This window comes from Bubalus bubalis, chromosome 2 (genome assembly GCF_019923935.1).
Source record: "Bubalus bubalis isolate 160015118507 breed Murrah chromosome 2, NDDB_SH_1, whole genome shotgun sequence".
In the NCBI taxonomy this organism is placed as follows: domain Eukaryota; kingdom Metazoa; phylum Chordata; class Mammalia; order Artiodactyla; family Bovidae; genus Bubalus; species Bubalus bubalis.
In genome coordinates this window covers 29818517-29845724 of record NC_059158.1, presented here as the reverse complement: position 1 = coordinate 29845724, position 27208 = coordinate 29818517, and the positions used below count along the sequence as shown (strand labels likewise).

General features: G+C 40.6%; 1 protein-coding gene and 1 long non-coding RNA gene across 3 annotated transcripts; both read left to right on the top strand.

The window, feature by feature from the left end:
- Nucleotides 1-4501: 4501 nt before the first annotated feature.
- LOC123329694 lies at nt 4502-27165 on the top strand. Its single transcript, XR_006545218.2, has 3 exons — nt 4502-5041; nt 25375-25540; nt 26769-27165. It is a non-coding gene; the product is annotated as an uncharacterized LOC123329694 (long non-coding RNA).
- Nucleotides 5105-9818, top strand: C2H6orf141 (chromosome 2 C6orf141 homolog). Of its 2 annotated transcripts, none has more exons than XM_006041281.4 (2): nt 5105-6159; nt 9153-9818. In XM_006041281.4, exon 1 carries the CDS (start codon nt 5312-5314, stop codon nt 5876-5878), a length of 567 nt encoding a protein of 188 aa, XP_006041343.3. In that variant the 5' UTR covers nt 5105-5311; the 3' UTR covers nt 5879-6159; nt 9153-9818. The 2 variants fall into 2 exon arrangements, with proteins under 2 accessions (XP_006041343.3, XP_045018812.1); XM_045162877.1 differs by having other exon boundaries at nt 5105-7577.
- Nucleotides 27166-27208: the final 43 nt, after the last annotated feature.

The window sequence follows — 27208 nt, the reverse complement described above, 5'->3', positions numbered from 1 at the left end:
TTAACATCTTGCAGATGAGAACATGGGCTTGGCGACATTGGGAGACTTGCTCAAGATAACATGGCCCATCGAAGTCTCCTGAGAGTCCAGTGTAGATTTTCTTTGCACAGTCTGAGTTGTCCGAGTCATGAGAATATTAGTTGTCAAAGGAAATATGGTTAGAATCTCTTCTAAAAGGCTCGTGGTTTTCAAGGTCCATCCATAATCAGACTGGGTTTTATTTATACACGATAACCTCACCCTGGTCTCAAATCTCACTCTGTGTTCATTTAGGTGGCTTGTTTCTTCTTTTATTTATTCATTCAACCGTAAACAGTGGCAGGCTGGAGTAGGATTATGAAAATATTTTATGTCATGTCTAAGAGTCTGACTTTATTTTTGAGGCTGTGAGGATTGGAGATGGAGGGACAGACACATACACATGTAACAACACTTGGTTAAATATTAGACATGTACAGTGGGTGTAGCCTCTTAGGGAAAGGAAAGATATTAGAATTGTCAGTTATGCTAACCCTTGAGATAAGGAACACTTGAAAGAGGGGACTGATTTAAAAGAATAAATGAGAGCTCAAGTTTAGACATTTGGGGTTTAGAGTGAGTTGGCTGAAAAACAAACAAACAAACAAACAAACACAGAACCTAAAAGATGAGAGTCATGTTTTATTCAGTGGACGTTCTTAGAATTTCAAGTCTGGGAGATAGCATCTCAAATACATTGAAAGACTGCCCTAAAGAGGAAGGGGGAAGTCAGGACATATAGGAGTTTTTTGCAACATAATCAGGTAGTTGAAACATCAAAAATTACTGTTAATAAAAGAAAACTGAATGTCTCAAGTTAAGGAATTTAGTGCTTTTCTGTGTTTGGGAAGATGTAAGAATCTGGGCTCACTTCAGTCATTCCTTTGATATGCTCCTCAGCTATCTAGGGCCAGTATCCTGTATTTTCTCATCCTGAATTTTCTCAGGTGCACAGTCTGATGTGGTTGTAGCAGCTGACTGCTAGATGAGCTTGGAAATGGGCAGCTCCTCTGTATCCTGAATTCCCTTAGGGCTTACCATCCAGGTGGCTCTAATATGATGGTTTGCAATATCCTTTGTTTACTAACATGGCAAGCACTATTTTAGTTGTCAAGTGACAATGAAAAGAAGTGTCAAATAAAAAATAGAACAGAATAATTTTTCACTAAGTTAGGCTGTGATAAGAAAAAACTCCCAAATTGTATTGGTTTGCTATAACAAAAGTTTGTTTCTTGCTTAGAATATGTATCAGCGGCTGCAGTTCTGTTTGAGATTACTCAGATCTGTGCCATGTACTTTGTTCATTCCCAGATCACAGCCAAGATGGCAGCTATGATGGGGAAATGCCCTGGGTCAATCTTGCAGTGACTCTTCCTTTCTGCTCAGATGCCTCCAATGACACAACTGTTTAAGCTGAACCAAGTCACATGACCAAAGTAACATCAACACTGGTGGGGTGGAGGAGTCTATTCCCATAAGGAGTATTGCAAGTCACATGCTACAGAAGCCGGCTGGTATAACTCTCTTTCAAGATGAGGAAGTAAATAATTTGAGACAATAATACAATCTATTACTTCAAGTCTGGAAATAAGCATCATGGTCTATAATAGAGATATAAACTGGCAAATCATCAGAGTACAGGTTGCAACTGAAGCCATGGGAATGGATGAAATCATGGAAAGTATTTTAGACTTGAGAGAAGAGAAATGTCAAAGACAAAACTATTCTCTACATTTGCCTCCATAATCACCATCACACCATTGCTCATAATGTTTTATTCAGAATACCCTCCTTATCTGTCATTCCCATATCCAAATTCTGTTTATAGCAGTTAGTTATAAATTATAGTTATAATTTATGTTATGTAGTTATAATTACATAAAAATATATAGTTATAATAGATAATTATAGTTATAATTAGCAAAATTTTTATAAACTTCTTAACAACACCCTGTCTTCTTTTCTGGAATGCTGACCTATCTCTATGGTACAGTTCTGTTACGTGGTAAATCCAGTTGCTTGCTTTTCCATTACAGAAGCCAAGGGCTTCTTTGCATCTTTTCTTTTATGGTCCCATATTGTCATGGGATAGGCAGGTTGCATAAATTCAGCCAGGTGGATATTTCTGAGTGGGAAATTGACTCCTCAGTAAGTGCCATAGGGGTAAAAATTAGGGTTAGGATTAGGGTTAGAAGTTGACTCCTCAGTAAGTGCCATAGGGGAAAGTTCATACAGTCCAGCAAAGAAATCTGTTTCGATTGTATCAACTCCCTATTCCCCCAGCAACAATTTTAATCTCTACCCATTTTAAAGTCTAGTATTCTCACTTTCCCAATGAATCTGTCAGCTCCTAATATCTTTAGGACAAAGTCTATTTTCCTTAGAGTTTGTTGTTGTTTGGTCGCTAAGTCACGTCTGACTCTTTACGACCCCTTGGACTGTGGCATGTCAGGCTTCCCAGTCTTTCACTATCTCCACGAGATTGCTCAAACTCATGTTCATAGTGTCAATGATGCCATCTGACCATCTCATCCTATGTCACCCCCTTCTCCCCTGGCCCTCAATCTTTCCCAGCACCAGGGGCTTTTGAATGAGTTGGCTCTTTGCATCTGTGGCCATTCAGCAGGGAAGTAAATGGGTTTAGTTTGTCAGCGCCCCTTATCAGGCTTTTATGTACTTTAAGATACTAAAGCACAGCAGATACCACTCTCCTGAAGGCAAGCAGCCTATTTCTTTGTTTTATATTCTTTTTAGACATTCTCTCACTGAGGTTTATTTGACATTTCCTCTTAATATTCTTTTATGCGTTAATACACAACTTCTTGACATCTAAAAATTCAGGTATTATGTGATGCGTGAGTCAGCTTCACTCCTCAGCAAATAGATTTTCCCTGTTCCCCATCCCCACTGTAATCCCTCATCCAATCCCCATCCGCAAGAAAATTTAAAATCTATAAATCTTATAGTTTACATTATACTTCCCTCAGAATACAGACACCTTCTTCGAATTCTCCCAATACTCCTGCAAGGAAGGAAAACACAGTGTTCTTATTGCCACTTGAAAGCAGAAAATTAAAAAAAAGTCCTAGAGTTTATCTCTGGTCTAGAGTATTATCTTTGGTAAGGTTTCTCATAATGTTGTTCATGAACCACTAGCATGAGGCTTGCTCAGAGTCTTGGTAAGAGTCCACATTCTAAGTCCTTCCCCAAATAGAATCCTTGAGAGTAGGGAAGGCATTAACCTGCAGTGGATTTTCATGTACATTAAGTTAACTTAATAAATATCTCCTATTTTTGGACAGAGGATTCAATGTATGTAACTCATGTAAAGAATAAAAACTCCAAGAGGGCAAGCAGTTGTCTCCTCCATGTCCCCATCACCTAGAACAGTGGCTGACATTTAGTATAAGCTCAGTGATTACTGGTTAAGCAAATGAACGGAATGAAAAGAACATGAAGTCACAGGTTTAAAACAGGAAAGTAATTTATTAATAAAATGGGATCAAGCCTTTAAACTTGTGAGAATCCTGACTCTACTGTTTATTGGTGCTTGATTTTTAACCTCTTTGTGCTTCAAAGTTCTCAAGGAAACTATGGGAATAGTGCGACTTCCTTAGTTCGTTGTGAAGAATAAATGAGTTTAAATACATAGAGTGTCTAAAACACTCAAAAACTTCAGTTAACTGTAATTTAGCAGTAACTGGCCCCAGGTCAGGCATCAAATTAGCCAGGTATGATTCAGGTTTTCTTACTCCTTGTACATTTTTTTTTTTTAATGTCTTGGCAGATCTCAGAAGGTTCTCTCTTTCCAAAATATCTCTTTCACCATACTACTTGGTCCTTCAATAGGAATTTCCACCATTGCAGTCATTTTTCTAAAGCAGACAGGAAAACAGCACTTTCTAATAAAGCAAGTACCTGGAAACAAAGTTCGAACTGGAAATCAGAAACTAAGTTTGTTTGTTTTTTTCTGTTAGCTAGTTCTCCACCATTAGCCTTTAGCAAAGTTAAGCGTGTCAGAGGATCTTGTTGTGGTTGTTCAGTGGCTAAGTCATGTCAGACTCTTTGCGACCCCGAGGACTTCACCAAGCCAGGTTCCCCTGTCCCTCACTATCTCTCAGAGTTTGCTCAGATTCATGTCCATTGAATCAGTGATGCTATCTAACCATCTCATTCTCTGCCACCCCCTCCTCATGCCTTCAATCTTTCCTAGCATCAGGGTCTTTTCCTATGAGTCCACTCTTCACATCAGGTGGCAAGTATTGGCGCTTCAGCATCAGTCCTTCTAATGAATGTTCAGGCTTGATTTCCTTTAGGATTGTCTGGTTTGATCTCCTTGCTGTCCAAGCGACTGTCAAGTCTTCTCCGGTATTCCAATTCAGAGGGCCTGTTAAAAATTAGATTCTGAAAGTCTACCCAGAGATTCATATACATGTATTTTAATTTGGGGGGTTAAAGAGAAGAAGTGTGTGTGTGTTGCGGGGCCGGGGGCGGGGAGGAGGAGGTAGGGGAGTAGTGAAATGTGAAACTTTAAAAATGAACACAAAATTTTAAACCCTGAAATTCTTTTAGCGGTTTGGTTTTATTTATTTCCATTTGATCAAAGGCACTAATGCCCCTTCCTGGAACAAGCAAGATCATAACCAAAACGAAAGACCAGTGTGAGCACTGTGAATACGGCCAAAAGCCATTTCTCAAAGGGTTTCACATTTCTAGCTACGTTCGATAAGCTTGGCAACCTGGTGGGGTGGGTTCGGAGTCAAGCAAACTTTTATCAGAAGTCCTTTATTAAATTAGTGGTTTTTGGTTTTTACTTCCTTGTTCCTTCACTCCAAGGAGAGTCCTTAGAAAGAAGGCATACTTTGTGCTTGGCATTTCGAGGAGGAAGTGGGTGTGTGTGTGCAGTCCAAGTGTCTACCGTATCTGGAGACAAACGGAGATGGGCTGGAAATCAGTATAGAGCGGAGAAGAAAGAGGAGAGAGACTCGGAAATGAGACCACAGCTGCAGGGCTAGGATCACAGGTAAGCAGACGAAGTGCGATCCGAGGCGGCGGAGGAAAGGCTGTGTAGGATGTGGAAGGGGCGGGATTGAGCGGGGGATGTTTGGGAGGGAAGGCTTTTCGCCTTTAAAGGTCGGGAGTACCGGAGAGCGTGGGCGCAATACTGTAGCGGGCGTGGCCAGTCCGAGTCCCGGGAGGCGGGGCGCGCGAGGCCACGCCCACGTCCATCTGTCCCGCGCTTTCTGGAGCTTGGCTTGGCGTTCGCTGCAAAATTGCGTGGAAGAATCACCGAATGAATGGCCCTCATACTGGAATGGGGGCCTCGGGTCCCCGCGGGGCTCCAGATCTCTCAGACTCGCCCCGCAGCGAGCAACGCTCCCAGCTATTTGCGCCCGAGGCGGGGCGCTGGGCTCCCTCGGCCCCAGGTGCCCCGAACCTCTTGGCGGCGGAATCGAGCCGCAGGCAGGGCGGCGCCCAGGAGGACCGCGAGGTGGGGGAGAATGCGGACTGTGATTCCTGGGTCCGAGATAAAGTGCTCTTTCTTTTGCACCCGGAGAGGTGGTTGGGGACTAAGAGGGACGCCGCGCCGGAAGAAGTGGCCGATGAGGAGGACCTTTTCAAAGCGCAAGGACAAGACCGGGAACCCAACTGCTCTTCTCCTCTCTTTCCACGGAAAATTCGAATTTCTGGCAGCCGTGTAGACGCTCCCTCTCGAGCTCCCAAACCCCTGCTCGTGCGGGTCTTGGATTATGAGGTGACACAAGAAGTCCTGGAGGTCGCATGGGCGAAGGGTAGCATGACCACGCTGACAGAGGAGCGCTCCATGACCGCGGTCACTTTCCGCACCAACAGGGAGTGAGACGCGTTGCGGGGCGTCAGGATCCCTGGAGAACCCCGCGCTCTCGGCACAAAGAGAAGCACCCGTGTCCACGCAGAGAGGATCGTTTCACGAACCTGATACCCGGACAAGGTTCAGTGGGCTAGAGGAGCCCGAGGAATGTTCGGGTAAGGTGAAGCAGCGCTTATCAAGAAAATGCGCTTCCGGAAACTCCATCCTGTGATTAACAAAACAGCAAGAACATTTTAAGAGTCTGGCCGTGCTCTCCAGGAAGGCACAGGGCACCCAATGAAGACTGAACTGTAAGCAACAAATACCTCCTTAAATACTGTGCGGTCTGCGGACCTTAGAAGAGAGAAAGATATATTTTCAAATTTGTAGAACGCGGGAATTTTAAAATAAGAAAATCTATTGTTAATTCTTATTTTGCAATTCCTTTTCATTGGTCACTTTTCTGCCTCCGCCCCCTTTCTCTGTGAGACCTGAAAACGGAAGGGAAGTTTGAGGTTGGCTCTCTGCCAACGGGTGGAGGTGGGACTATCTGGGAGAGAGGTTTGTTTTAAAACTGAAATAGAAAGTAAAAAGAAATGGGAAAATAAAATGAAAAACAAAGCAGTCAGTAAACAAAATCTCTTTTTGTTACTCTTCTGATGTGCACATCTTTCTACTTGTTTTCTTTTTTTTCACATATAAGTGTTAGGGCTTCCTCTATGCAGGAGACCAGAGGTCGATCCCTGGATCGGGACGATCTCTTGGAGAAGGAAATGGCAACCCACTCTAGTATTCTTGCTTGGAGAATCCCAGGACAGAGGAGCCTGGCGGGCTGCAATCCATGGGGTCGCAAAGAGTCAAACACGACTGAGCGACTAACACAAGTGTTGAGAAGAAAAGAGGCTCTAGGAAAAGAAGGGGGGAAAACGGAAGGCAGAACTTTGAAAGTGAAATGCCATTTAAAAAGACTTAACCCCAAACTTCCCTGGTGGCTCAGACCGTAAAGCGTCTGTCTACAATGCGGGAGACCGGGCTTTGATCCCTCGGTCGGGAAAATCCGCTGGAGAAGGAAATGGCAATCCACTCCAGTACTATTGCCTGGAAAATCCCATGGACAGAGAAGCCTGGTAGGCTACAGCCCATGGGGTCACAAAGAGTCGGACACGATTGAGCGATTTCACTTCACTTCACTTTTAACCCCAAAGTATCTAATTTAGTTCAGTAAAAATGCCATTAATATGAAAAATTTAGTTATTTTAATGTTTGGAATACTGCAGATAAAGGTAGATAGAAATGTATAATTTGCCATAAAATGACTATATCTTACTCAGAGTTTCTTATTAAGATTTGTAGTCGAGACCAAATCAAAAATACATGTCTCTTGATGCTGTTGGGGAAAAAAATTTCTTTTGATGCTATTGAAACAAGTCATTATTATTATTATTATTTTTAAAATTTTTTTGTTAAACACCATCTTTATTAACTCTAGTAGTGGGGCCTGGTTTGAAGGTGTGTGAGGAGCAAGGCACCCCCTCTAGAGATGATCTGATGAACTGAAGGAGTATCTGGTTACTGCAGGAATTAATGAAACAAATGGGGACTCTGACTCTTGAGGAGTAAACTATTGAACATGGCCCCCTCCCAGACTCCTCTTTTGCCCCTTATTTTCAATTTAGAGCTTGACAGACCCTCAGATGTGGTCTGATCCACCTTTTGCCAGACAAGACAGGTAAGATACATCCCTGCTTCACAGATGAGCCAACCTAGACCTGGAGGTCAAGTGGTCACACAGCTAGTTACTGCATATGCTTATTAAGTAGATAATATGATCTGGTCATCTCTCTTGTAAAAGTTTGGGGATGGCCTTTAGGACTTAGTTCTAGGGAGTCAGAGATGAGTGAGGGCAGCCTGGGTTTTCTGACTCATGTTTATGAGAAATACTAAGATCACCTTGGTGTTCCTGAGTCTGGCCAGGCCTGTAGCCTGGAGACTCACTACTAGCAGTTCTCAGGCCAGTGTGACCCTCACTGGAGAGGAATTAAGTATCTTGAGAGCTCATCTGTGCTCAAAATTGCTTGGCAGGTCAAAAAAGTAATATAGACTCCATGAAATGAATTATCTTTTTACCTAACAACCCTGCCTGGCTCCAATGTGAGGTTTAACTTAGCAGACAAATTTCAGATCTGACTTAATAAGTTGTTGAGAGTCAACTTGTGCCCCACATGGTGGAGCTTTGAATATAGACAAGAAAAGTTGCTTTTTTGTTTTTTTGTCTGCATGACATGCAGGATCTTAGTTCTCCAATCTGGGATCAAACCTGTGCCCTCAGCAGTGAAAACGCTGAGTCCTAACCATTGGATCTCCAGGGAATTCTCAAAAAGCCTCTTTAAAGTTGACCCAAAACGGTAGTATCTTTCCCTTGCCTTCTCTATGGAGCAAACTCAGGAGCTGAACTACTTGGGTTCGAAACCACTCCACCTCTAACTTGAGCGTTGGGGCAAGTGCTTCTCCTCTCTGTGCCTCTGGGTCCTTAATTGTTAAATAAGAATAATAAATAGTATCAACCTTACAGGGTTTTTTCCTAGGATTAAGTTAGATAAAAAATATTTTGAACAGTGCTTGGCATATAGTAAATGCTCAAGGTTAACGATTATTATTGTTTTTCTTATTGTTTAGTTCACTTTAGGCTTTTGTTTAATAAAAAGCGTCAGAAGGCACACAACACAAAAAAACGCATAGATCCTAAATGAGTGGTTTTTATGGACTTTTTTCTGCATTCTTGGAAGAAGAGGTTTATTTCTAGCTTTTCCCAACATTTAATAGATCAGTAAATACATTCCTTAAATTCCTTAGTAATAGCCCCCCTTCTCCCCAGCTTGTGATAAGATTGATCCTAAGTCTAAGAGGCCTAAGTTGCGCTGCGCTTCATAGCCTTTGAAGAGGATTCACAGACTGCTTGATTCTCTGGCAGCTACAAGCTTGCAGTACTTTCTTTAGAACCTGTCAGGTTAGTCTATCTGCCCTCTGGGATTTGAAATCTGGCACCCTTGTCATCTCGGAAAAGCAGAATAAGAGAATTTTCATTTCATCTCCTTTCTTTCAAAAATGTATTTATTCTAGTCAGCCAAATTCTTGTAATACAAATGTTTGGGTTAATTTCCTTTCCTTTAAGTCAAAATTATTTTTAAGGCACTTATCATCCTCCCTGCCAACTGCCTACAATATGCTTATAGATTTTCTTTTAAAAGCTGTCTCCCTGATGTAGAAAGTCATAAGTTGAAGTCCTGTTGGGTTTGCTTCACAGGTGTTCCTGATCCCTGAGCAGAACCCTGTCATGGACAGAAGCTGAGGAATCTCCCAGTTAACAGTGTCCTGGGAGTGAAGCCAGACAGAAGCTTGGGCATCCTCAATGCCAACTTGACTTAAAGCCAAGTCTCTGAGAATGACTGGGTCTTGGATCTTTGGTCTTACTTCCACCTCACCAAAAATGGATCATCTACAGCTGTCTTATGTGGATGAATCACAGCAACGACTTCGGAAGCCAGCTGACCACTCAAGTGGCCAAAGACATACGACAGCCACGTAACTGCCATTGATCAAGCAAGTGTCAGCCTGTTTTAACCTTTGTCCACAGCCTCCGTCAACTTTGAGAGTCATTACATTCCACTTGCTGATCTTATTCTTGTTGGTCGTCACTAGCTCTTGTGTGCCTTTTTGCTTAAAAAAAAAGAGAGAAAGGATAAAGAGAAAAAGCTCTCCGTCAACAGAAAAAGTTACTTTCATTGCAAAAAAACTTAAGGAAATGTTAGTTTGTGAGGAAAAAGAAACATGAAATAAAACAAAAACTCACCTGTGACCCCAGATCTCTTTTAATATTTGGTATGTTTCCAGTCTGGTTTTATGTATTTGGTTTTTTAATGTATGTATATATGTGCATATAAATATACAACTTTTCTGAGCATAAACTATATAAAATCTGAGCATTGTCTTCATATTAACAAATGCATATTAACAAATGCATGCTGCTGCTGCTGCTAAGTCGCTTCAGTCGTGTCCGACAATGTGCGACCCCACAGACGGCAGCCCACTAGGCTCCCCCGTCCCTGGGATTCTCCAGGCAAGAACACTGGAGTGGGTTGCCATTTCCTTCTCCAATGCATGAAAGGGAAAAGGGAAAGTGAAGTCGCTCAGTCATGTGCGACTCTTAGCAACCCCATGGACTGCAGCCTACCAGACTCCTCCGTCCATGGGATTTTCCAGGCAAGAGTACTGGAGTGGGTTGCCATTGCCTTCTCCAAACAAATGCATGCTGCTGCTGCTGCTAAGTCGCTTCAGTCGTGTCCAACTCTGTGCGACCCCATAGACGGCAGCCCACCAGGCTCCCCCGTCCCTGGGATTCTCCAGGCAAGAACACTGGAGTGGGTTGCCATTTACTTCTCCAAAACAAATGCATACTAGGATCCTATTTAAGGTATGGTCTGTGAACCAGCAACTTGGACATCCTAAAGGACGGGTTTTTAAGAAATCCAGAATTCTAGGCCCCACTCTTAAGTCTGTTGAATCAGATTTCTCATTTTGTCAAGATCCCTGGGTGAGTCACATTAAAGCTTGACAGGTATTGACATATATGCTATATTTACTACTGTATCCTACTCTGTCACTTACAAAAACTGAAAAAAAATTATTTTTTATATATTCCTCAGTAATTGTTAACAATGTTGTGGAAATAACACTGTAGAATTATGAAAACATTTAGAGATTACAAAAGAGTGAAATATGTATTGCTGTGTGAATTGGCAAATAGATCTCTAAAAAGTTTTGTCTTTTTGTTTTTTTAAGCCTTATTATTCTAAAGTTTTCCTAATGAAAGACTGATTGGTTATTGAAGGTCAAACTATTTCAGAAATGTGATTCTTTTATTGTCTAATAATGTGAAACAATACTTAAAAATCTCCCTAAGGGAAGTGGGGCAGGAAGTCTTTAAGAAAGCCCAATTACAACACTTAACAGGCTGAGTCAGGACTTGCCAGCCACTAGCAATGAATTGGGAGGGAGTAGGGGGAAGGTGGAGCCTGAATTTGAATCAACTGATTCAGATAAGAAAACAAAGACTGCGACTCTTGAACACCCTGACATTCTTAAAACTGTGGTCAGTACTTTGCTCTTTAATTAGGGAGGGTGAATCTTTATAACTTTGTTTCTATAGATGAAGATAAGGAAAGAAACAATCCAGTTTACTTTGGAAAGAGTAGGGAATTATAATCAGTTATTAGGCACAATGTAGCTAATAGTTAACAAAACATAAGACTTGGTTAGTTTCAAAGCAGGGAATTAATTTAAATTCAAACTTAGATTTCTAAGATCCACTGAGTACTTTCAGGAGGCTGCAGCCTTAAAAAATAGGACAAACAGAGGCTCTTCATTCAGAGCTTGGTTACAGAAAGGGAGTCAGCTAATATCACCTGTACTGGACAGGGGAGCGAAGGCAGGCATGGTAGAGGGAAACTTTTATAGTGACCACGATGATGTTAATTTTATTCTCAGCTCAAGCTAAACTTCAGGTTTTTTCCTGACTATAGCTTCTGAGCGCCTTTTCCTTAGATCATTTTAACTGAAAGTGGGATCAGGCTGCTGGCCACTCAAATGCCAATTCCAAAGCAAGGTTGGTGGAAAGGACAGTTCGCCTTATTTTAGATGCTGGCCCACTGGCAACTCCAGCGGGCTAGAGCCTTTATAGACAGGGGGTGGTGGCTACGTGCAAGAAACAGCACCATCAGCTCTGACAGTCATCTTGAAATTGGTCATCGGTGGTCTGACTCGTGTCATCATGATTAAGTACAGTTAATCTTCAGTCCCAGAGTCATTTTGTTTCCTTGAGGCCAGTACTTGGAACTGTGGCTGCTTAAGTCATGGCTACAGTCTAGTCATCATGTAGTTAGCTTCTGCCTGGTGGGGATTTCGGTATCTGCAACACTGCTCACAGGATATGGCTCAGAATATTATCTATAACCCTCGAAAAGCAACTAAAGGTCCTTAACTTTGCTTAGTATTAATAGCTAAACTATTATTGTTTTGTCCTGCTTTTCTTTGCTTCGGTGTTTTCCCAGTTCTCTGATTAAACTCGTTCTTTGGTTAAAGTTTTTCCACAGACAAAAGGCAAGTGGAGGATGTCGACGGGAAGACCATAGGATCTTGCAGCCATTTCAGCATTACTTGAGAAAACTTGCAATTGTAAATTTCTTTCTCTGCCCCTTTGAGATATAAATCTCCTAACCTCTTGCCAGTTTTACAACCCAGGAGCAGGACTGTCTGTCTCAAGGACCAGAAGCAATTCCTTTGAAATATAATCTAGAAAGATGAGGGCCCCAAGTCCTAGTTTCTACAAGGGAGTCAGGACTCAGCTTCAAAACTTCAGAGACCAACTAACCTCAGTGCTTAAAAACTCACTTTTTGTTTCAGAGGACTTGAGGTCAGTTTCTCAAACCAGTGGTGTTTACTAAGACTATTTTTCTGTCTTTTTTTTTTTTTTATTATCACATGTGATCTGACTATTGTCCATTTATAGTGTTCATCACTCATCTTGAAGACAGAAACTAGACGACCCAGTTACAGAATTCTGGAAGGTCCAGTCACAGAATTCTTTTTTTGGAGAAAATCACATTATAATTCTTAGAAATCAGCATTGCAAGGAGTTTCTTTATGGAGTGAACTATACTCTGGCATAGTTCAGCCCTGACTGTTGACACCCAAAATGCTGTATAATGGATTAGTGCCACCTCACTGAGAGTAAAATAAGAACTGCTCAGCGTCCGTGTAGGCAGAGGGCAAATCCATTGATCGATCACTGAGGCTATTAAGTGCACAAGCCTAATCCTAAGGCTGATTTGTTGGACAAACCTGCCCCAGGCTCAGAACCCTGAGTGTTAAAGCTGATTTGCGTGCCTGTTAGATAATCTTTAGGCATATGTCTCACTTCTAAAAAATCTTGTGACTTTGAGTTTATTTTGAAAGCCTGCTGGGTCCATGAAAAAGTAGGTACAAATGAATACCCTGAATTCAGCTTACTTGGGAGAGAGACAAGGAGGTATATAGGGCACCAGAGGATTTTTAAATCAAAGGACTTTTAGGGAAGACTTGTGAACACAGACACCTTGTGTAAGGATTCCCTGACCACTGATGTCCACATTTCAGAAAGAAGCCATCTGCCAGCCTATGGACTTCCCAAGCCAGCCTCAACATTGACTAAGATTCCAGAGGTTATATAGGCTCAGGCTTTACAATCTTTCCATCCCAACATCCCAACTGGATGGGAAAATGTACAAACTTAACAAGTAAAGTAATCTTAAAATATAGGAGTAGAAGAAAGGAGGTTCTGTGACCTGTATTCAGTGACAGAGTTATCTTCAGGCAATGAGCGGGGTTTATCCCAGGAGTGAAAAGTAAGCAGTACATCATCTTCAGAAATTTAAAAATAATGAAAACGCTGGACTAAAAGCCTATCGGCTTTTTTATTATCACTATGGGCTTAGTTATAAAATACTTGTCTCTGAAGAAACCTATTGTTAATCTAAATTGTAAAAAAATTCCTGTGATTACTGTTTGAAGTTTAACAATTCAGACATAAGCCTCCAATGAGCATATCTTTATTTTCCTTTACTGTTTTTTTCTGTGTGGAAGATAATATAAGAACTTTCAGTGTTGTCCCACCAATCAATCTCTTTCTCCCTCTCTCTCTCAACCACATGTATACATATACACACACATTCTCTCTCTTTCTCTCTCACACACACACACACATAGAATCAGCTACATGCATTCATTTAGAGAGTAAGTTCCTAAGACTTCAGAATCTTACTCACTTGGAATGCACTTTGTGTCTCCAACCCCTATATATTCCTGTATTTCAACAGTAGAGTCAGTATAATTTTGTAACACAGGAGTTGTAGTGATTAAGAAAGAGAACTCGAGTTACTTCAGTTCTGATATTATCTGTGACTTATGTATAAAACTTTAGATAAGGAAACACTGAAATGTAATATTTTTTGTACTATAAGTGAAAATTTAGTTCACCCATGAATGGTTTTATTGGATTTGGATAATTAACATGAAATTATTTATTGATTTTTTAAAGAATGAATCAGGAAAAGAAAACATTCCATGAATGGTATAATTTAGTAGTTTCTGTTTCTTTTGTAGACATTTCTACTAAATGTAAAAATTAGACAGTTTTACTAAAGTGTATTAACTGCTTGACAGTTGTTCATATATAATAATTATATCAGACTCACCAAAGGATCAAAATTCTTTACTGTATGATTACTATTGAATATCATTTTTCATATTAATGTTAAAAATCATCTGCTTCTGGTGTCACATTCACTAAGTATCCCTCTGCCAATATGTAGTCATAAAGTCATAAAAATGGGGAACTGAAAGGATTGGAATTAGAACTCAAATTCCTGATTTTGAATCAAAGCTGTTTCTGTTGATCTCTGTAAAAGAAAGCAGTCCATGAATTAATTTTGACTTTAGATTTAGAATTAACTATATATTATTGAACACCAATTATGTATTATGGGCAAGTCAGAAAATACAGCTGTCTCTTGAATACGCTAAAACAAATTAAAATTAGCAAGCCCCATTTTTTGTTTTTTATCATTTAGTTCCACTGGGAAGCCAAGGTACCTGAGTATTCCCCAGTCTGACTCATCCTTTCTTTTTAAATTATTATTTATTTTTGGCTGCTCTGGGTCTTTGCTGCTGCACACAGGCTTTCTCTAGTTGTGGTGAGTGGAGGCTGCTGTCTAGCTGCGGTGCGTGGGCCCCTCACTGCGGTGACTTCTCTCGTGTTGGAACACAGGCTCTAGGATATGGCTCAGTAGTTGTGGTGCAAGGGCTTAGTTGCCGTGCAGCACGTGGGATCTTCCCGGACCAGGGATCAAACCCGTGTCCCCTGCATAGGCAGGTGGATTCTTAACCACCGAACCACCAGGAAAGTCCCCCATCTGACTCATCCTAAAATGGGTTTGTGGAGAATGCTGGATTGGGGTTGACCAAGGCCTTAGTACTTTTCTCTCCTTGATTAACCTTAAGCAGGCTAGTTTCTGACTCTAGACCTTGACCTCCCTTTTCCTTAGAGAATTTACTTGAGAACACTTTTAATTATGAATTATTTCTCTGCCCCTTTAAGATGTAAATATTTTTCAAAATCTCTTGCCAGTTTTACAATATAGGGATGTCTCAAGGACATGGGAGACATCCTGTGGAGATGTAACCTTTAAGGAACTTACTGTCCCTATCGCCCAGGCTCTAAGGGTGAGTAGAAACCTAACTTCTGTTGCTAAAAATGAGCAAACACAGATCTAGAATCAGAGAAAAATATTTGCAAATGAAAGAATAATTCAGTGTGCAGGACACATTGACCACACTCTGCACTCCAGGACTTTTCCACTAGCTCACAGTTTAGTTCAGTCCCTTAGTTGTATCTGACTCTTTGTGACCCCATGGATTGCAGCATGTCAGGCTACCCTGTCCATCACCAACTCCTGGATCTTGCTCAAACTCACGCTCATTGAGTTGGTGATGCCATCCAACCATCTCATCTTCTGTCACCCCCTTCTCCTCCTGCTTTTAATCTTTCCCAGCATCAGGATCTTTTCCAATGAGTCAGCTTTTCACATCAGGTGGCCAAAGTACTGGAGTTTCAGCTTCAACATCAGTCCTTCCAATGAATATTCAGGACTGATTTCCTTTAGGATTGACTGGTTTGATCTCCTTGCAGTCCAAGGGACTCTCAAGAGTTTTCTCCAACACCACAGTTCAAAAGCATCAATTCTTTGGTGGTTAGCCTTCTTTATGGCCCAACTCTACTGGAAAAACCATAGATTTGACTAGATGAACCTTTGTCAGCAAAGTAATGTCTCTGCTTTTTAATAAGTTGTCTAGGTTGGTCATAGCTTTTCTTCCAAGGAGCAAGCGTCTTTTAATTTCATGGCTGCAGTCACCATCTGTGGTGATTTTTGAGCCCAAGAAAATAAAGTCTTTGTTTCCCCATCTATTTGCCATGAAGTGATGGGACTGGACACCATGGTCTTAATTTTTTGAATGTTGAATTTTAAGCCAGCTTTTACACTCTCCCTTTTAACTTTCAAGAGGTTCTTTAGTTCCTCTTCGCTTTCTGCCATAAGGGTGGTGTCATCTGCATATCTGAAGTTATTGATATTTCTCCTGGCAGTCTTGATTCCAGCTTGTGCTTCATCCAGCCCAGCATTTCGCATGATGTACTCTGCATATAAGTTAAATAAGCAGGGTGACAATATACAGCTTTCAGTTCAGTTCAGTCGCTCAGTCATGTCCGACTCTTTGCGACCCCAAATGAATCGCAGCACTCCAGGCCTCCCTATCCATCACCAACTCCCAGAGTTCACTCAGACTCATGTCCATTGAGTCAGTGATGCCATCCAGCCACCTCATCCTCTGTTGTCCCCTTCTCCATCAGGCCTCAATCTTTCCCAGCATCAGGGTCTTTTCTAATGAGTCAGCTCTCTGAATCAGGTGGCCAAAGTACTGGAGTTTCAGCTTTAGCATCATTCCCTCCAAAGAAATCCCAGGGCTGATCTCCTTCAGAATGGACTGGTTGGATCTCCTTGCAGTCCAAGGGACTCTCAAGAGTCTTCTCCAACACCACAGTTTAAAACCATCAATTCTTCGGCACTCAGCCTTCTTCATAGTCCAACTCTCACATCCATACATGACCACAGGAAAAACCATAGCCTTGACTAGATGGACCTTTGTTCGAAAAGTAATGTCTCTGCTTTTGAATATGCTGTCTAGGTTGGTCATAACTTTCCTTCCAAGGAGTCTGCGTCTTTTAATTTCATGGCTGCAGTCACCATCTGCAGTGATTTTGGAGCCCAGAAAAATAAAGTCTGACACTGTTTCCACTGTTTCCCCATCTATTTCCCATGAAGTGATGGGACCGGATGCCATGATCTTCGTTTTCTGAATGTTGAGCTTTAAGCCAACTTTTTCACTCTCCACTTTCACTTTCACCAAGAGGCTTTTTAGTTCCTCTTCACTTTCTGCCATAAGGGTGGTGTCATCTGCATATCTGAGGTTATTGATATTTCTCCCAGAAATCTTGATTCCAGCTTGTGTTTCTTCCAGTCCAGTGTTTCTCATGATGTACTCTGCATAGAAGTTAAATAAGCAGGGTGACAATATGCAGCCTTGACAAACTTCTTTTCCTATTTGGAACCAGTCTGTTGTTCCATGTCCAGTTCTAACTGTTGCTTCCTGACCTGCATACAGATTTCTCAAGAGGCAGGTCAGGTGGTCTGGTATTCCTATCTCTTTAAGAATTTTCCACAGTTTATTGTGATCCACAGAGTCAAAGGCTTTGGCCTAGTCAATAAAGCAGAAATAGATGTTTTTCTGGAACTCTCTTGCTTTTTCCATGATCCAGGGGATGTTGGCAATTTGATCTCTGGTTCCTCTGCCTTTTCTAAAACCAGCTTGAACATCAGGAAGTTCATGGTTCACATATTGCTGAAGCCTGGCTTGGAGAATTTTGAGCATTACTTTACTAGCGTGTGAGATGAGTGCAATTGTGCAGTAGTTTGAGCATTCTTTGGCATTGCCTTTCTTTGGGATTGGAATGGAAACCGACCTTTTCCAGTCCCGTGGCCACTGCTGAGTTTTTTCCAAATTTGCTGGCATATTGAGTGCAGCACTTTAACAGCATCATCTTTTAGGATTTGACATAGCTCAGCTGGAATACTATCACGTCAACTAGCTTTGTTCATAGTAATGCCTTCTAAGACTCACTTGACTTTGCACTCCAGGATGTTTGGCTCTAGGTGAGTGATCACACCATTGTGGTTATCTGGGTCATTAAGATCTTTTTTTGTATAGTTCTGTGTATTCTTGCTACCTTTTTTTTAATATCTTCTGCTTCTATTAGGTCCATACTGTTTTTGTCCTTTATTGCACCCATCTTTGCATGAAATGTTCCCTTGATATCTCTAATTTTCTTGAAGAAGTCTCTAGTCTTTCCCATTCTATTGTTTTCCTCTATTTCTTTGCATTGATCATTTAGGAAGGCCTTCTTATCTCTCGTTGCTATTCTTTGGAACTCTGCATTCAGATAGATATATCTTTCCTTTTCTCCTTTGCCTATTGTTTCTCTTCTTTTCTCAGCTACCTGTAAGGCCTTCTCAGACAACCATTTGCCTTTTTGCACTCCTTTTTCTTGGGGATGATTTTGATCACTGCCTCCTGTGCAGTGTTAGGAACCTCCATCCATAGTTCTTCAGGCACTCTATCAGATCTAATCCCTTGAATCCACTAGCTCACTTAAAAACCTTTAGCACTTAAAAACCGTTCCCTCCCTTGTTTCAGTTGAATTGAGCTCAGACTAAATTCTGGCCTCTCTCTCCTATTTCAATAGCCTTAAATAAAACCTTCTTTTACTGTTTAACCCTGTCCAGTACAATTTTGGCTTTGATAGGAATCAGATAAGAGCAGGGGAGAATTGTTTATATTGATATTAGGGACATCCATTTGATTTGTAAAGGCTAAAGATGCTTTGTGTCTCACAGGAACTGACAATGATTTCTTTATTCTGCTCATAGGTCCCTTGGGTATGACTTTACTGGGACTCAGAGCACTGAACATAGAGAAGGGGGGTGGTCTTCAAGTTCCAGTTATGTCAGAAGCTGGAGCCTCATTTTCTGACCTCAGCAAATTGGTCATACTCACAAGCAATGATCTGTTATTAGTCATCCTATGTTGATTGAACCAATGAATGAAGCCAATATCTTATGTTTAATGGGACCCTCGCTTAAGAGTTAAATTCTCTTCACTGCAGTTTTAAAGATATTCATGAGCATTCTAGACAAAGCATTATACAACACCCCCCTCCCCTGCACCAACCAATTAAAACTGCACCCCCTCCCCTGCCCCAAGCAATTAGAGCTAGTAATACATAGATGTCTCATATGCCTTGGAGGAAAAAGACAGTTTCTCGGACTAAAGGGCAAAACCTTACGGCACTAGTAAAGGTTCTATTTGTCAAATGTTGTGTATGTGTACTGTCTTGGAGAATGGCAGTAAGGAGGTTTTTGCTACAGAGATTAACAGAGGAACCCAATCTGACTTAACACTAGAGACCTCTGGGATGATGTGACTGCCTGCTGAAGCAGTGAAGGACTTGGCAGAGTACACAGCTGTCAAGATGCAGAACAGCGCAGTCGGTGCAAAGGACCACAAAATAACAGAGAACTGGGACAGTAGCTGGCATGCAGACCCTGGCTCGGGGTAGAGCACATATCTTGTGAAGCATTGGTTGGATGACGACACCAGTATCCTGGGTTGGGTCCAAGTCCAGATGGGAGACCCCAGGGGGTGGCTCAAAGGCGAACTTCTGCAGGAGACTCATGAAGAAAAGCAAAAGCTCCATCTTGGCCAGTGACTCCCCAGCACACTAGAGAGGGGACCTAAAGAGGTGGATGGTAGTGAATGGAACCTAAAGAGGTGGATGGTTACAGATCAAAAATCTGAAAAAATGGTGTGGACAAAGATGGAAACCATCCGTATATGATTTCTTCTCCTTCAGAATGTGTGAGTCAGTCAACCTCTTGTGAGTTTTATAAGCTCTGTCTGCTAGTTGAAGCATTGGAAAGAGAAAATTAATTGGGCTCCCCTGAGGGAGACACTTTTAAGGTTTTAATGTGAAACGGGTTATGACAGGTAAAACCAAGTATGTGATGAGAACCCATAGGAAAGTGAGCTAAAGGAGGTCTCACCTTCGTATGACATCTTTGTATCTAAGTTCTGGTACACACGGAGAGAAGTGAGCCAGGCACACAGGGAAGATGAGTCAGGTGTGGTGATACATTGGAGGGTGGGAAGAAACAGGACTCTGACTAGAACGCCAAGCATGAGGTCACGAGTCTCAGACCTGAGACTGCATGTATGACTAGAAACTAGATCATGCTAAGGCACTTGAAGAAGAGTATTTGGCTAGTACTATTTTTAAAATATGGATTATTGGGGGAAATGTCAAGATGTTTAAAAACTGGAATAAGTTCGTATAGCAGTAGAGCACAACAAACTATACTCAAATGTTGTAATAACCTATCAGATCAGATCAGTCGCTCAGTTGTGTCCGACTCTTTGTGACCGCTTGAATCGCAGCACGCCAGGCCTCCCTGTCCATCACCAACTCCCGGAGTTCACTCAGACTCACGTCCATCGAGTCAGTGATGCCATCCAGCCATCTCATCCTCTGTAGTCCCCTTCTCCTCCTGCCTCCAATTCCTCCCAGCATCAGAGTCTTTTCCAATGAGTCAACTCTTTGCATGAGGTGGCCAAAGTACTGGAGTTTCAGCTTAACCTATAAGGGAAAAGTATCTGAAAAAGAATAGATATATGTATATATTAACTGAATCATAGTTCTGTACACTTAAAACTAACACAACATTGTAAATCAACTATACTGCAAAAAAAGAAAGAAGAAATTCTAAAAGAAACACTGGTATTTGCACAATTAAAGTAAGTCTTTTTATAGATGAAGTGGATTTACCCATGGTTGCCCTGCTCAACTTTCTCTTCAAATTCCCAAGGCTCTGCGCTAGCCTTAGCCACAAGGAATCTTCCAGGATTCCATAAGAAAATGTCATTCCAATGCCCAATGTCCTACAGCCAACTGAAAGCTGGGGAAGAACTCTTCCATATTTCTGAAGTTTAGTGCCACATGGCAAATTACAGAACCTTAGCCCTGGCCTTGAGCCAGGGCCAAATCTCTCCAGATTTTTTGAATCACTTTTCTAAAGTAAGATACCTTACCTACTGAAAAGGGTATGAAAACTTCCTTCTTGATAAGCTTCTCGATAGAGTCAAGGAAATGCTCAGGGTTAAAGGTGGCTGGGTTTTCCCACTGTGTTTGATCTCAAAGTACAGAGGTCAACAAAAAGATGACCTCAGTGCCCTAGAGATAAAAGTGTTATTAGTGACAGAGATGAAATTCCTTCCTAAAAAGGTGGCTCTTAGAGACATACAATGACTCAGTTGGCAATTTTAGAGAAGCAGTGTATTCTAGAAGGAACAGGAAGTAGAGAAAGGGGAGATGGCATTTGAGATTGAGGTAGGTTTCAGTCCATGGGGTCCCTAAGAGTCAGACATGACTGAGCGACTTCACTTTCACTTTTCACTTTCATGCATTGGAGAAGGAAATGGCAACCCACTCCAGTGTTCTTGCCTGGAGAATCTCAGGGACAGAGGAGCCTTGTAAGAGGCTGTCTCTGGGGTCTCACAGAGTCGGACACGACTGAAGCGACTTAGCAGCAGCAGCAGCAGGGTATTCATATACTCTAACAAATTTTCATCTGGTACCTGCTGAAAAACACAAACCTTGGATTCAGAACTAGGAACAAATTCTGACTTAACCATGTATCTGCGGTGTGATAATAGCATGTTATTTAACTTTTGATAAATTCATGTGGCGGGAGTTTAAAAGTCCTCATTTGGTGACTGTGAGCCTTCCTGGTGGGTTTGGCGGTGCCAAAAGCCTTGATCTTTTATCTCCAGAGACTGTGACAGCAGACATACTAAATTTAACAAGCCCATCAAAACAAATCCTCAAAAATAAGCCACCCCAACTTCCTCAGCTATGACATAAAAATTAATCATACATTATAAAGTCACACTGAGCAAATATCACCTACTGTGTATGTAGACATTCCATTACCTCTGGTTGAATGGCTGGGGTGAGGGGAAACTGGGAGGGAGGGAATAAGAAGGAAGGATGGAGGGACCAGAGGGAGGGCAGAGATTGCCTGACAGCTCATCTCAGCACTTCTGTGATTTTGAGCAGCATTCTGATGTTCTTGCCCTCTCCCCTCATCCCCCTTCTTAAGCCCTTACCTTTGGAATATAGTTGTTTTCAAATATAGTATTTGTGGTGGTTGCTCGGGGTAAGCCTGTGGGCAGGATATCAGCAAATCTCTGCACTTCGTGAATGACAGCATCTGTGTATGGCATTTGAGTTCGGTGTGCCATTCAAGGATGGGTGGACCCCATGACTTTGGCAATCTCATCACGGACCTTTTCTGGGTAAAAGAGAGAATGGTTAGGGTCTGTGGTGGGAGGGATTGTTGGAACAGTCTCTCCACTTTCTTTAAAAATGAAAGTCAAACCCAAGTACTCTGAGTTCTGACTCATCTTTACCCCACATTGCTTCCACCCCCAGTCCTCTATTCCTAGACTCCTCTGGGGACCCTTCAGATCATCTCAGGATGTTTAGAGAGCAAATCTGCTTTCTTATATCACAAGGAGACTAAAGGTACAAACTCTCCTCAAGGGTACAAATTAAAGGTATCCAGGATGGCTCTAGAATTCTGCATTGTCCAATCCAACAGATTTCTGCTTCCTCTCCTTAAGACAATGCCCTGCATCTTAGGAGACTTACTCTGGATCTCAGGATATCGTGACATGAACAGAATCCCCCAGCACAGAGTGGAAACCGTGCTCTCTGTACCTGCTGCAAACAGATTATTAACAAGTACCACCGAAGTATCATCATTGAAATAATCAGTAGATGTGTCTTTCTCCTGAAAGAGGAAAAGGAATAATTAATGATGAAATAATTTTATCTGGATAATCATCACAACTCGTGAATTTAAAGAATAAAACCTTGCATTCTTCCCTCAATTGAATGGAAATTTTTTGAGACTGTTGTGCAGAATTTTAGGATAAAGCACATCCCAGATACTAATAAAAAATAAGTAATTCTAAAAACTGGGAAAGTCTGTTTCTCATTTAGGAAGATTGGGAATAAGTTTTTAAGTGAGTGATTAGAATATTACTGGCACTGTTTCTTTAAAACAAGATTAAATGATCTCTCAAGTTTGTCAATTGAAACATATTTTTCAAGACTGCAAAGAAAAGAGAATATTAATTCCACAAGATAACATATCTGAGGTCTTCCATATATATCTTGTTTTCTTCAGAGAGTGATACGAAAAGAAGTGGAAAATATGTGAGAATGCAAAATGTAATAAGTAATGTTTTTTGTAGTGTACAAATCTATTATTATTGAGTCCAGTTATCTTTCTTCTCTGAAAGAAGTATTTTTCCTGAAGATGCTGTTAACTAAATCAAATAATAAATAATATGCTAAAGTTACCCCTGAAGAAAATGCCATTACCTCCTGCTGTCTGACCAAAAAAGCATCAGTTAAGCTTCTTGGATCATTTTTGTCAAGTTTATGATGGTGATGGAGGAAAGTCATCCTTATAAAGGAAAATAATTCATCTTTATTCCTGAGTATATTCTTATAAGTTTTTAGGAGGAACCTCAAAACAGGAAACACACTGAAAAGCTCAGAGAATAAAAAACAACAAAGTAAATTAAATATACATATGTAATGCTTGCGATAATGGGAATGACACCATTATTTCTACAAGCATTATAGAAATAGCATCTCCTATAGACTTAGATTTTATCTCAATTAACAGTGGCAGATTGGACTAGACAACAGGATTTCATTTATCAGAATTCAGTTAACATATAATAAATATTGATATGACTTACAATAAATTCTGTGTACCCAAAGTATTTTGCATGTTACACTTCTGGTCATAGATGTATGTACTTAGGGTTTAGATATAAAAGCAATATTGGCTTTATGGTCAGAGTTATAAATCTAAGTGTTTTGCTTGCAAAATCCCAGGTGATTCCAAGTCAAACTATTCTGGTTCAGTGTGGTATACTAGGTCTGTCTAGTCAAAGCTATGCCTTTTCCAGTAGTCATGTACAGATGTGAGAATTGGACCATAAAAAAGGCTGAGTACTAAAGAATTGATGCTTTCAAATTGTGGTGCTGGAGGATACTCTTGAGAGTCTCTTGGACTGCAAGGAGATCAAACCAGTCAATCCTAAAGGAAATCAGTCCTGAATATTCATTGGAAAGACTGATGCTGAAGCGGAAACTCTAATACTTTGGCCACCAGATGTTCTAAGACCTGACTCATTGGAAAAGAGCCTGTTGCTGGGAAAGACTGAGGGCAGGAGGAGAAAGGGACAACAGAGGATAAGGTAGATAGTAGCATCACCGACTCAACAGATAGAAGTTTGAGCAAACTCTGGGATAGAGAATGACAAGGAAGCCAGGCACACTGCAGTCCATGGGGTCACAAAGAGTCGGACACGGCTTAGTGACTGAACAACAAATTTATGACTATCATTCCCTTGAAGAATCAGAATAATTCTTTTTAAAATTTGCACCAGGATGACTGTCCACAAGTCTCAGAGAAATATCACTTAAGTCCAATATTCCCTGACCCTTAAAAAGTTCACTGTTTGTTAAATTTAGTATTTATCAGTGTATTCATTTTCTGAGAGACATGCTTTATATGTTTGGTCAGATTCACAAAGGGGTTATTAACCCCTGCAAGTGACTTAATAAAACCAGAGATAAAAGATCAAAGTTAAATAAAATTAGTCCTCATTGTTGTCCAACCCAGTGTTCTCTAGCACTTGTGTTCAGAGCAAATCTGCATTTTTATGTTGAGTTTAAATTTCAAAGTGAAATAATATGGTCGATTGTCCATGGTATTATTAAAAAGGAGAACTAATGGACAAGGCTCTTTTTTCATATGTTCTATAAGATAGCAACTGAATCCATAAATGTGAAAAACTGGATTGCAGAACTATTGTGCATTGACATGGCTCAGAATAAATATTAAGGTTTTATTTAGTGCTTTATAATTTTTGTGATAACTGACAGTCCTCTTCTGTTAAAATTCACTTTCCTGAGTGGATTCCACTGAATGCTCCTTGCTCATTAATGGCTTATCCACATTTCATGTATAACTAGTAGGACAGATTGAAGATGGTCAAGAAGGTAAGAATCTACTAAAGCCATATAATAAACTGTTTATTGGTGTAATTCACAATCCCTACATCATAGGATACTTGAAGCAGTAATCTGTGATGGGAGACTGATCAGATCTCTTAACCAAGCAGGTTAATACTCAATGTTTCAGAAAAGGTATATTTTTGAAATGGTGATTCTCTAATAAGTACTTTTTCATGGTCTCTTAAACAGTCAGGGGCACCTTAGAGGAAGTAAAAGTGAATAAGAAGGATACAGGTACTGCAGTTGGAGGACTGACAATGAGTTTCACACTTTGATCTATCAAGGTTAAGAGTCTTAGGAATGGGGTGTTTTGGTAGTCAAACCCTTTCCCAAGCAACACAGACACGTTGATGTTAGCCACAGAAGCGTTCGTTAGTGTTTTGACCTCAAGGGGCTTTCCTGCAAGAGAACTCATTAATCAGATTGGGAATACAGGTGGCCGATTCTCAAAAGTTTGCTTTAACGCCCCTTCACTTTCACAAAAGATCTACATTATTTGTTTTGTAAACCAAAAGAAATCCGAAGATTATTTTTGCTTTTACAAAAAAAAAAAAGCAAAAATCCTTAAGTGGAGTTTCTGTTGTTTTGTTGATTTTGTTTTTTGCAGCAAACCCTTGAAAAGGCAGCTGGAACATGGATTGAGTGGCGCCACCAAGCGTCTTCCTGAAGAACTACATTCAGCATCAAGCCGCCATAGCTTTGAACTGTATCTGTGAACATCTGTGCTTTATCTCGATATGTTCTGTGCATCCCTTATTAAGATGAATCTCAAGGTATTTTCTTCTTCATTTTATGCCATTCTAGTTTATGAAAGACTTAGTAGGAACGGTCTACTTTTGGGTGGTAGGAGAAAACTGTATGCACAGAGTATTAAACCAATTCCAGACTGATTGGGATAGACTGTCAAAGGAAGGATTTCATAGAGAAAAGGGATTATTGGTGACCATGCCCTACAAGGAGAGGTGAGACTACGCTGGACCTTGAAAAATACCCAGAATTTGCTTAAAAGATTGCCACAAGGAAAACTAAAAATGTATGTCAAAGAAAAGCTGCTTTGACTCAAAGAAGTTAGAATGGGCCAGGTGAGGGGCATTTCAGTGTGGGTGTACACATGTGTGTAGGAGTTTAATGCATATTTTCTGGGGAAATATCTCAACCTTCTAGGCTGCATTCAATTTTAAAAGTTTAAAATAGGATATCTAGATGGTTGAAATGATCATATTTTAAAGAACTTCATCCAGAGCAATTCCTTGTTTTAGCCTCTTCTGCCACTGGGTTCTATTTTTGTCAGTATCACTGAAAACTGTTCAGAGTATTAAACATGTACCAGCAGATGTGTATTTATTTTCAAGTGAAGCGCATTCTAGTGGCTAAGATTCACTTTTAACATTAGCACCTACCTTAAATGTAAAGCCGAAGTGGAAATTCTTATAAAGAATATGGTTTCTTCCTCATATACAAACAAGGGCTTATGGCCTGCTGTGTATACATAGCCTTGAGAAATTAATGTCTGTTAGGAGCCTAGCACTAGAGAAGGAATAATGGTCTTTCTGAATGTACTTTCTCCAAACTGCCAAGAGCTTCTGCTAAATGGACAGGGACTGCAATTTAGCATGTGGGTCCCCAAGGCTTCTGATTCTCCTCTGCATTCATCTCAGGGTCATCTACCTTTGATAACTTCTCTCCATATTCATGTTGGCATCAGTGATGATAATATTCAAATGGACTCATTTTTTTTTTAATTTTATTTTATTTTTAAACTTCACATAATTGTATTAGTTTTGCCAAATATCAAAATGAATCCGCCACAGGTATACATGTGTTCCCCATCCTGAACCCTCCTCCCTCCTCCCTCCCCATCAAATGGACTCATTTTTAATAAGGAATGAGCTCACTTTCTTAAGGAAATGACAAAATGCTTGACATGAAAATGAGTTTTTGGATTATTTATCGCCTCACATTGATAAAAGTAACCTGGAATTATCTCTACATTGTTTAAAGGGATAAGAAACATACCTGTAATTGAGAGACTGTTCCAGATTAAAGAAGGCAGAAGACATAATGACTGAATGCCATGTGTGAGCCAGGACTTGTTTAGAACATGAGTGATGAAATCTGAATAAATTCTTCAGATTAATTAATGATTCCATGTTAATGTTAATTTTATGATTTTGAAAAATGGGACTTTGGAAATAGATGGGAATGTCTGCTTATTTTGAGAAAATACATGAATATATGTAAGAATAAAGGGACAGCATTTCTGCAGAATATCTCAAACAATTCAAAAAAGAGGGAGAGAAAAAAATAACAAAGGTAACAGGATGGCATTAGGGAATTTTGGAGAAGACTAGAAAGATACTGTTAATTATTTGTATATTCTTGGAATTTTTTTTACAAGTCTGAAACAGTGTCAAAATAAATAATTAAAAATATACCTTTTG